This window comes from Ischnura elegans, chromosome 11, assembly GCF_921293095.1.
Source record: "Ischnura elegans chromosome 11, ioIscEleg1.1, whole genome shotgun sequence".
Classification (NCBI taxonomy): domain Eukaryota; kingdom Metazoa; phylum Arthropoda; class Insecta; order Odonata; family Coenagrionidae; genus Ischnura; species Ischnura elegans.
In genome coordinates, this window is record NC_060256.1 from 6903120 (window position 1) to 6914977 (window position 11858).

General features: G+C 40.3%; 1 protein-coding gene across 1 annotated transcript; it reads left to right on the top strand.

The window, feature by feature from the left end:
* Window positions 1–3962: 3962 nt before the first annotated feature.
* Window positions 3963–11262, top strand: LOC124167955 (hemolymph lipopolysaccharide-binding protein-like). The gene is made up of 3 exons (XM_046546024.1): window positions 3963–4330; window positions 5778–6017; window positions 10788–11262. Exons 1-3 carry the CDS (start codon window positions 4018–4020, stop codon window positions 10955–10957), a joined length of 723 nt encoding a protein of 240 aa, XP_046401980.1. The 5' UTR covers window positions 3963–4017; the 3' UTR covers window positions 10958–11262.
* Window positions 11263–11858: the final 596 nt, after the last annotated feature.

Here is an 11858-nt window from a genome sequence, read left to right on the forward strand (position 1 = left end):
TTATTGATAATGGTCAATTTACGCCATTTCAATCAAAGTTACCTCATCCTGAAGGATTGCAATGAATGCTAGAGGGATTTTTGCTGAGCGCTGCGTGGTCAACGGAGCCTTTCGTTTGCTGCTTTCTTGTCAGCACTCGAGCTTTAATTTCAAAGCAAACTGAATCGAGATGTTGACTCGTGCAATGGCAGCGAATGAGGAACTTGCATGGGTCGTAGATTGCTCTAAAAACTATTTTGAATAAGTCAAATGGGTACATTAGCTCGCAAAAATACCTTCAGTTTCTCCATTCAACATCAAAAGAAATAAAAAAATTGCATTTAAAATCGAGAAAAAATTCTCTATGCCGACCACTGCGCGAAGACACCCGAGCGTTGCCGAGGCCAGGCGTGACGTCATAGGTGCCTAAACAACCGTAGGGAGTTGGGCAATACGCTGAGCGCATGGTGTAAAATTTGTTTTGAGGGAGTATTTAGCTGCTCATCGTCACTTTATTTTGTTCTGTTATTCTTGGACAAGTTTTCCTATTGCTATTGTGCCTAGATTATTACTTGGGATATTAATAATGCGGCATCGGGATGATGAAGTACAAGCGTTTCACTTCGTATATTTTAGTTATCAGAAAAATGGATGATAACGTTGTCACTCATTCGAAAAGTACACCTGAAATACATCTACCTCTACATAATACCCCGCAAGCCACCTAAAAGGCGTGTGGTATGGGGTGTTAGGACACCATCCTTTTTTTAGGACACCAAAAATTGATGCTACGACCCTCATGGAATTTTTAAGACAAATTATTGCTATACGTCGGCGGCAAATCGAGATGTAATTAAGAAACTTGTAATACTGGAGGATAACGATCGTAAGCTGTGCTGTTGACATTAGAGTAAGCTGTGCTGTTGGATTTGGCAACGCCAAATTAGCGGAGAAGGTAGTCCTATCCGTCCTACGGTACGAATTCACAGCAAAACAGTCTGCACACAATCCACATGTGAGATCGCGAATCGGTTCCGCTGCCAACACACACACAAGCTACAACCTATTTCAATAATATAGGTAAATCCATAAACAATATACTAGCATATACCATAAAAATATAGTGGGAAATAGGCAAATACTCTTATCAAAAACTGGAAGTCACTGTCACATTCTTATATTCATCACGTGCAACTTACAATAAAAGAACTCGTTATGATGAAAACAACTATTTATTCACTGATTTAAACCCTTAAATTAGCCCACACAAGTGACACAGGTGACTTTTCTCACTACTAATCGTTGAAATAATGGAATAACAAACTTCACACACAGTTTTTATTTCAATAGCGTGATCAAGAAATGTCATATCTACGGTGAACAACGGAGATTAGCACGCCACTGACAATTTTTACACTACTGTTAGACATTTATCGATAGCGTAATAGCACTTTTTACAATTCAATCACGATGGAACACTGATAACTCTTGGCTGATATTTTTCAACCTTGTCAAACTTTGTGCATTACAACCACTGGCACTGTGATTATTAGCAGTAGCGTAACGGGAGATGTCACGTTGAAAATAACACTATTTTGGCACAAAAATGTTCCTAGATGTCTCCAATCAGCGAGCAAAAGTTCCATTGACTGAAATCCACCCCATAATACGAGCACAGACAGTCCTAAACGACGAATTCTCCAGTACCTACGAATAAACGGATGAAGTTATAGTATATATAAGCTAAGCGGACATTAGTAAACATCAAAATCGTTCTAATTACATACTTAAATGAATGATATGCCGTCGATAACATCAACTTACAATTAACGTATCCCCCTTCCAATAATCGTGGCTCAGACTCCTACAACGATGTTATTTAGGTATTATAAAATTTTTGGTTTAACTGCCTCAGTTTTATATTTTATGCCCTTACTCAGATATTAATATTATAAATAATGCAAAATATGAGGGCTTCCAAGCCTCTATCGTCGGATATTTATCTTTAAATAGAAAATAATCAACACGTCTAACAAACGAAGCTCTCACAACTGCTGGCAACTATTACAAACAATCACATCAATAGCTTCGCGTGATGTTTAGGCACCTTTGACGTCATCGAGGCTTCGTCGGCAGTGGCTTGGGGGGTGAGGGAGTTTTTCCCGCGCTTTAAAATTCGTTATATTTATCATTAAATATCTCGCGAAGGAAAACTCAGAAATACATGCGGTTTTCTTTGCTGTATTCAGAAAATAATTTTCTGTCCGCCTGTGAAATAAAAAAAATTCATGCAAGTTCCCCATTCTCGAACGTATCGACACGTAATGCGCAGCTCAGCACCTCTGTTGACAGTAGAGATTAGATTACCAAGGGTCGCTTGTTTACGCTCACTCATTCGTGAAGTGATTCCATCGGTCCAGCGTACCTCAAATAGAAATGGGCCTCTTGTTGAAGTGCGCAATTGAATGATTTGATAACTATCAAATAACACCTGCGTTAATATTCCGTCTTATTTCTTTTTAAGATTCTTTTGTCAACATGCATTGGTCCTTGCATCACACTCCACAGTCTGCACTCTCTGTTGGTGAAAGTGCTTCGGCGAATGACCAACGAATGCCCACTTAAGAATCATGATAAACGAATTTATGGTATGCTTTTTGGAAAAAAATAATAATTTCTCAAGCATGTGAATCAGTTTTGTATAAATTCTCCATAGTTATAGATTTGGATTCCTTAAGCCAATGCCCCCAACATGTTATGCAGGGAATGAGAGAAAGAAAATTAATTAACTCTTGATTAACTTTGTGGTATTCCATTATAAGTTTTCCTGGATATCACACGATTACTTATGCCACTTTTTTTTACAGAACGCGACCCGGTTTCAATGAATTATCTTCATCTTCAGGCGCAAATTATGATTTGTTTATCTTATTATTGTTACCTAGTTACTTGATGAATTTTAAAACGGACGCCAGAATAGGGGAAAAGGATGGGTAAAGATATTCATTTATAAAAGTACTGTTCTGAATTCAATAATTTCCTTTTTCCATTGTAACTTGTACAATAATAACAGTTATTATTATTATTACTATTTTTATTATTATACACCCAGGAGATGAAAAACACACTCTTGCGAACTTTTTGGGCGTGTCGCCGCGTCAATTTATGAGTGGCCTCGACCGATGGCGGTCGCTTTCTCAAGGGGATACTAGCATGACGAGAACACGCAGAAGTTTTAAGGAAGAATTATGAGAACACAAATCCAAGGAGGAGATGTTCCGAGGGCTTTTTCCCACCTCCATCATGAAGGTATTTGATCCTAAGACCCCCAGTTTTAAGAAACAGCTTTGAAGCAGACAGCCCACTAGTTAACTGCACTCCTGGTCCGAACAAAACAGGGGGCAAAAAGTTCGCAAGAGTGTGTTTTTCATCTCCTGGGTGTATAATAATAAAAATAGTAATAATAATAATAACTGTTATTAATGTGCAAGTTACAATGGAAAAAGGAAATTATTGAATTCAGGACAGTTCTTTTATAAATGAATATCTTTACCCATCCTTTTCCCCTATTCTGGCGTCCGTTTTAAAATTCATCAAGTAACTAGGTAACAATAATAGAACTAATTGTAAGAATAAGACCACGCATAAATTTCCTCTGCGCGTAAGGCAACCACAGATGGCCGCAGATTCTCGCCCTAAGTTCACCGAAGCAGCGGGCAATGTTTTAACTGAGCAACTCGCCTCTTTTTCTCTATGCGTGAAAAACGCTCTCTCACCACGCGAGTCGTCGACGGAGAATTCTCAAGAAAACATTGGAATTTTCACTCTCGTCCGTGCAAGACCGACAAGCTTGAAAAAAAAGCAAAACAGAATAATGTGATACTTCCCACGCTACGCTGGAAGATTAAAAACAAAAATGAAGTGCTTTTTTTTGGTCGGATAAATATATTTCGGAGGCATCTGCACGACGACGGGACGAAATCTTCGCCACATGCCAGCCTTCGCTCTCCGAGAAAGTTGGAGTGTTCTTGAGTCGAAATGTCGTCCTCAGCCGGTCCATGCACCGTCCTCTGGTCGAGCGTCTTACTGTCATATCTTCTTCTTCATCTCCACTGCGAAGGCACTGCGGCACAGCTTCCTTGCGACACCAACCAATGGACCCTTCCCCGCGGCAACATGACCGTGTCGTTCAGCGTGCTGACGGCGATGAATCGTACCAAGCACTGGAACACGCACTTTGCGTTCACGGGTGAGAGTGTGAAGCTGCCCGATAAGTTGAAAATGCACGTGGAGCAGAGGGTGGAATCTTCGGGAGGCGTGGAGAGGTTTCACCTCGAAGGACTCCTTGTCGGTATGTTGCTACATAACATCTTATCTAAACGCTTCCAGGTATAAGTAAGCGCGGTTTAACACAATTCCATAATTGAATCCAGAATGTACAACTGAAAAAAACGCGTCAATATGTATTCTATTCCTATTTTTTTATTTAATCCATAATAATTGGAAAATGTTTCTAGCATAGAGCCAATGTGAACAAATCTGCTCCTATTCTAAAATAACGATAACAGTCGATTCATTTTCAAGTTATACCTACTTCAATTCCAAGATGAAAAATCAAGCGACGATGGCCGTGCCTATTTAATCCAAATCGACTAATATCATATCACTGGAATCGTAAAATAGGACTCTATTGAATACGGAAATAGGTTCCCAAAATTCCAATACTCCAAATGACGGCAGTTTTACCCGATGTTTAGCCCTTTCACTGCACTGTGAACGCACTTTTTCTTCCTCCCTGCCATGCACTTGCGCCGAAGCACTTCGAAGGGCCCCTAATCCCTAAGGGACCCTTTCCTCGTCGAGCTCACCCTCGCTGGCCCCTCCTTTCAACCCTCCGAGTGGGGGGCCTCCCTCCCCAAAAGTGACCGCTCTGACAGCAGTTTGAAAATAAATTCGATCATCAAAAAATGATTGTTTGCATCGCACTCCTGCCAATCAAGTACGTCTTTGAACCGTGTTTCTGCGATGAAATATAACGATTTTATTAACTTCGCTAAAAACGTGACTGCGGACCTCCGGAAATTGGCCATTTTGCAAAGTTAACAAAATCGTTTTTTCTCATCGCAGAAACACGGTTCAAAGACGTAATTGATTGCATGATTGGCAGGAGTGCGATGCAAACAACCATTTTTTGATGATTCCATTGATTGATAGATTTTCAAATTGCAGTCAGAACGGTCACTTTTCGGGAGGGAGGCCCCCCGCTCGGAGGGTCCAAGAGACCGGCCAGCGAGAGTGAGCTCGTAGAGGAAAGGGTCCCGAATTTGCGACCCTTCAGAGGGTGTTCCACACCCATCCTTGAAGTACCAACTCCATGGCCCAACGAAACGCATTTTTAACCTTTTCGCCGCATATGAGGAGAAGGCTTTCGGAGATTGAACAGCATCGAAAGGGTTAACGGTTCCCTCTCCACCCTTTCCCATCCCTCCCCACTCCTCAAACCATGGATTTCTTACTTCTGCTATTGCCTTTACCTTCCCTCACCTATATCACTTGCCTCCTCTGATCCTATCGAATTTAACCGTTTTTAGGGAATGGAAATTCACATTTTTGCACCTTGATAAAGACGTGATTCTATCAAAATCATGGTTGGAAATTAAGTAAAATGTGGTGCGTAGGAAGTGAATTTCCATTTCCTGTTCACGATATCAAGCCGCAAACGTCAAACAGTGACTTTCTGCATTTGCCGTATATTTTGTATGTCCTTCATTCTTTCAAAATATGTCCTCTCGTCACAGTCCTTCCGAAGGTTCCCCTTGGCTACAATCTGTACGCGGGTGTGGGCCACTACAAGCGCCACGAGAAGGGACCTGGAGGATGGGACAAAGCCTACTCCACTTGCGCCAGTGAGGGCGCGCATCTGGCGATTATCAACTCGGAGGCAGAGTACGATGTGATCCGCTCATTGGGCGGCAAGGACAATGCCTACTTAGGCTTCCACGACAGAGTGAAAGAAGGCGAGTGGGTCACAGTTTTTGGTGAGTACTGCCGTGTTGTGTACTCTGCTGATGGGGCAAATGTTTTCACTTTTTATGCAATTTAGATAGTAATTAATGCAAAAGTTGTCACGAAGTCAGGGAATGAAAAATAAAGCCTCCGTGTATTCCATCTCTGGGTCTTAAACTATTTTTATATCTTAAATACATGAGTGAGAGGAGAAAACAATTAAAAACTTGGTTATGAGGTTAAAATAAAACCTCATGATGAACGTGATACGGAGTGACTCAAATGACGGATAAAGTTAATCGACCATAGCGTCTCAATTTTTTCGATAAAAGAGCAGATTTTACAATAAAATTTGATTGCAATTAGTAGAGCGGGTAATTTAGGCGTATGCGGTCACGAGCCTCCTCAATAACTGTAAAGCCATAGTTTTTAGAACGTAGATAATACGTATTAGTACGAGGAAAAACACAATGCGTAAATACTAATTCGTGGAAAAATATCGATTAATTAATAATCGATAATCATAATTTGGTCTCGCAAAGTAAAGGTAAAACAGCATCCATACTAACCTAAAGAAAATGAATTGTTCGTCAATGAAAGTTAATTACGAATTTCTGACCAAGAGTGCCATAACAAAACAACTGAAAATATTACCGATACTGAATCTTCTCAATCTTGTTGCTTGGTCTCATAGTGTCCATTTTATTTGAAAATGGGAGGATATCATAAAATATCTCCATTATTTAGTTTCCCAAATATCCACAAAATGTCAAAAATAAATCGCTAAAAACGCCAAATCGCAAAGTGAATATATGAATCACAGTCAAATGGGATAAATACTGGTTCGTAATAAACAAAGGTCTGCTTATGCCGACGATCGTATCAATGGCTCTACCGAAAAGAAAAACATAAGATAACAAAGATACGTAAGCCACACCAGGCACGTTACTTCGCTTCGTTCAATGTTTAGCGTGGCAATCGTTTGTGGCAAAGAAATGAGTGAGCCGGATGGTTAGGATCACCGCTTCCTGGCAAGTAAAGTGGCGATTAAAAAAGTTTAACGCAAAGCTCATTGGCGTCTGAATGCATTGGGCATGAAAATTATTGGAAAAATTCCCCGCCTTCAGAAAATTCGCCAGGGAAAGACTTGCATAAAAATGGGAATTTAATAACTTCGCCTTTCGCACACGTTTCGGAAAAAATTAACGATGATTATACGTTTCGGAAAACGAAATTTATAGTTCAATTCGTGAAATGTAAGGCTCTCCGTTTCGAAGTTGCAACGAATAATTATTGTAGGCACCTGCATACCACACAACCCCATACCGAAGCCAATTGCTGCTGCGTGCCTGCTGTGAAGCGATCGGTAAGGAAGGTCCATTTTCAGAAGTCTTTGAAATCCTGATTAATCATTTATAGTGTCCCTGAAACGTCTTAACGATTCTTTCTTAATGGCAAAATTCATGCACACAATTTCAAATAACATTTCTGTGTTGTTTCCCTTGATTTCGGGCTATTTTCAGGAAAATAGGGACAGAAGTTCTAGCAAGTTCTCCAGTTTACAATTGCGGGAAGAATCCCCTGGTTGTTCAGTAGTTCTCAGCTCCGCCGTTAGAGTTTCTATCAAAGAAAATACGGCAACAACCACGCATATTTTGAACTATTTTCAGCAGAAGATAGATGAAGATTAATACGATGACAAACTTTAACTCGCTATTTACCGTTCCAACCATATATTTCACCGGACTTTGAATGCCATAACTACTGCCAGAGGTGAATATTTTATATGAATGACTGGTACCCCGTTAACCTCATTCAGTCGATCCGTTCTCATCTTCCGAAAATTATATTAAAATAGAAAACGTCTAAACATTTTGGGAACGGCAAATAAGACAGAAACAGGGAACCCGAGCGAATATTTCGGACTTTCACGCACTCAGTGAATAAGCATGTTAAGGAGACGGTATAATTGGGTTTTCAAATAGAGAAGAAGGTGCATCATAAAGTACTTTCATTGTATTCTCCATACCACTTAGATTTTATTTCTGACATTTTTGAAAGCTTATGTTAAGTTCCTTTTGTTTTGTTATGGATTTTACGGGTTTTAAAACTTTTTTTTTTTAAGTTTTGAATAAAAAATGTGTGGAGTTGATATATCGTACCTCGAGCGAGTAATCGCCATATAAAATTGGAAACTTTTGAGTCAAATTAATGGGTATGTAGTGAAATTTGAGATTGTGATTGTATTTTTGTCAGAAGCCGGTGATTCGACGTTTAAAATGATACCTCATTTGTCGATGTTCGTGGAGTATTGAAGGAGTATATACGGAACGACAGAAAAACTTCTGTAATAATTTAAATGATCAAAATACCAATTATATCTACATCTTCATCTACATAATACCCTGCAAGCCGCCTAAAAGGCGTGTGGTAGAGGGTGTTAGGACACCAGCCGTTTACAGCTATAAAAAAAAAGAGAAGTGCTCTAACGAGGCTGGGACAAGCGTTTATTAAAGTCCTTTATTGTTCGGGGGAAAAACGAATTCCCATATCTATCCGTTGGGCAAAAAATCTCTCTTAATTTATCGCTTCTGTCGGACCTGGAAATATAGTGTGGCTCTAAGATTATGTTCTCTGTGTCGCTCTTAAAGATATCCATTCTTAATTGTTCAAGCAATCTAAGCCTAGCGCGCAGCCTCCGAGTCTCCAACGGCTCCCAGCCTAATTCGCTTAACATCTGGGTAACACTGTCTGTACGCCCGTAGCGGTTTTTGACGAAACGCGCAGCCTTCCTTTGTATCTTATTCAGTTCGCGGATTAAGTCTTTCTGCACTGGATCCCATGCACTCGCTGCATATTCAAGGTGCGGTCGGACGAGAGCGAAATAGCACCTTTCTTTTACTTTCTCATCCGAAAATCTTCCCACGATACGCTTGACGAATCCTAATTTCTTCAGGGCTATGCCGCAAATATTCTTTATATGTGTTCCCCACGTGAGGTTCGAGGTTATCGTAACTCCCAGGTAATTCACTTCGTCTGTTGCCTTTATGTTAATGCCATCCACTGCATAAACATTGTTAGTGTTGGATGAATTTCGCAAGAAATGTACCGCCATGCATTTGCTCAGATTGAGTTCGAGTCCCCACTCTTGACTCCACAAATGAACGTTGTTTAAGTCCGATGATAAAATTTCAGAGTCAGAGTGATCACTAATTTCGCGATAGATGACAGCGTCGTCAGCAAATAAACGTATTTTACTGCTAATGCGGGAGCAGAGATCATTAATGTATATAATGAACAACAGGGGGCCGATTACGCTTCCTTGTGGAACATCTGATGTAACTTTTACAACATCAGAGCTAATTCCGTCAAGAACTACTCTTTGTTTACGATCTATGAGAAAGTCGCGTATCCAGTTTACAACTGTTTCGTTTAATCCGCATGACTGTAATTTGTATAAAAGTTTGTTGTGAGGTACAGTGTCGAAAGCTTTCTTAAAATCTAGAAATAGTGCATCAACTTGTCTTTTCGATTCACCAGATTTTATAACGTCGTGAAGAAAGAGCGCGAGCTGTGTTTCGCAGGATCTATTTTTTCGGAATCCGTGCTGACAGTCATGGAGGAAGTTACGTCTGTCCAAGAAAGTCATGATATTACTAACAACGATATGTTCAAGTATCTTGCCTATAATTAATGTTAGTGAAATTGGCCGGTAGTTGCCTGGGTCATTTCTGTTTCCCTTTTTGAAAATGGGTGTAACGCTTGCAATTTTCCAGTCGGGCGGTAACTTCCCTTCAGAGAGTGACTTCTTGAATATGATCTCTAAGTAAGGCGCGATCTGTGGAGCTAACTCTTTGAGGATACGCGCGGGTATTCCCTCCGGACCCGGAGATTTACTATTCTTAATCGATTGTAGTTGTTTAGTTATCCCATCACGTTTTATAGATATTTCTTCCATCAAATCCTCAGTACATGGGATGTCTACATTGAATTGAGTATCGTTAGTAGTGTATACACTTTCGAAGTGGGCATTTAAAGTGTTAGCTTTGCCAATATTTTCGGTGACAAGTTTACCATCTTTATCAAATAACGAATCTACGGTTGAATGTTTTCCCTGAAGCTCTATATATATTTGTCAGCCCCTGTGTCGGGGGGGATAAGTCCTCGCCTACCATACCGATGGTCGCGGGTTCGAGTCACGCCTGGATAGGTCTCCCCTTCCAGGACATGGGTGTGCATGATCGTCTGTTGTTGATTGTTTAAACTCCCGATGTAAAGGCCTCATTGAGCTGTTTTCGGGGGTCATCATCATTAGTCAACAATCCTAAGATTGGTTTGACGCAGCTCTCCATTTCTCTCTCCTATCCGCTAATCTCATCATACCTACATATTTATTCTCTTTTACATCCTTTATAACCTGTCCTATATAACTCATTTGGGGCCATCCCTTGCCCTTTTTCCCTTCCACTTGTCCTTCAACGATTGTCTTCATCAGAAAATCGTGCCTCAAAATGTGGCCAACTAAGTTGTCCCTTCTTCTGCTTAATGTTTTTAGGAGGCTTCTCTTTTCTCCCACTCTTCTTAGCACTTCCTGGTTACTCACACGGTCAATCCATTTTATCCTCATCAATCTTATGTATAGCACCACATTTCGAATGCTTCCACTCTTGACTTCTCTGCTGCTGTCAACGTCCAAGCCTCGCTTCCACAGAGTCTTCGGGGGTAATTGAGATAAATGAAACTCTTCCGATTCATAGTGTAAAAATACAACTTCCTCATAGAATGATTTGATTTACTTACAGGTGAGCCGTTGGACTCAACAGGATTTACACGCTGGATCCCCAAGCAGCCAGATAACGCTGGTGGAATAGAACATTGCGGGAGCTATCATCCTAGAGGCGGCCTCAATGATATCCCTTGCAACTTGGAATTCCCATTCATCTGTGAATTCGACCTCTCATGGTCCGAGTGAATATCGGGGATCCGCAAGATAGATGAGATATTAGGCAAAGCACATTATAATAATACTGCATAATAAAAGATTTAGATTTAGAAAATTTATATACCCCTCAAGGCTACTCGTGTGAAAAGTGGTCACATTACTATGTTATTTATGCCAAGAGATGTTTAAGATATCAAAATTCACCATAATAAATAATTGGCATCGTGGTAATATTCATTATCTTCCATCTGTTTTTACTTTCAGCATAAGCTGGGAGCTGATGAACAAAAATAACTTAAGGCATTGGAAAAAAATAAAATAGAGGAAAAATGTAAGTTGTTCATTTCCATTAATAACCACTACGGTGTTAATATCTCATCAAGATTTAAAGTTGTGCCACTGCCTTATGTGGGCCGATTACGTACCTAACAGTGGCGCATACAGATAGGGGGCGCGCGTCCCCCCCTTGAGGGGCCGCCCGTATTGCCAAACATTGCAGAACCACAATTTTAACTTTTTTAATGTCATAACATGGCATTGTCTTGTATTTTTGCATAATCACTTCAATTAATACCTTCTTAAACTTTGAATGTGACATGATTATTTTTTATTACGATAAAGTAAAGGTAACTCAAGGTACATTTGGCGCCCCCCCTTGAGTTTTTTCTGTATCTGCTATTGACATAGCTAAAGTTCGATCGCCAGAGATCCGTTCATTCGCGATTGAGATCGCGCTATTCGAGCGTTCGCTGCGATTGTTGACGGACGATCGTCACCAAGCCATCGAAAATTAAGATGCTTTCAGATTTACTTGGATTTATTATACGTATTTAGTATAGTTTCGCGATTTTTTTCCGTTGTGCGCATGCGCAGTAAGGCTGATAGTGCCTGTGGTTGTTTTGAAAAGCGTATCTAACTAAGCAATATTGGT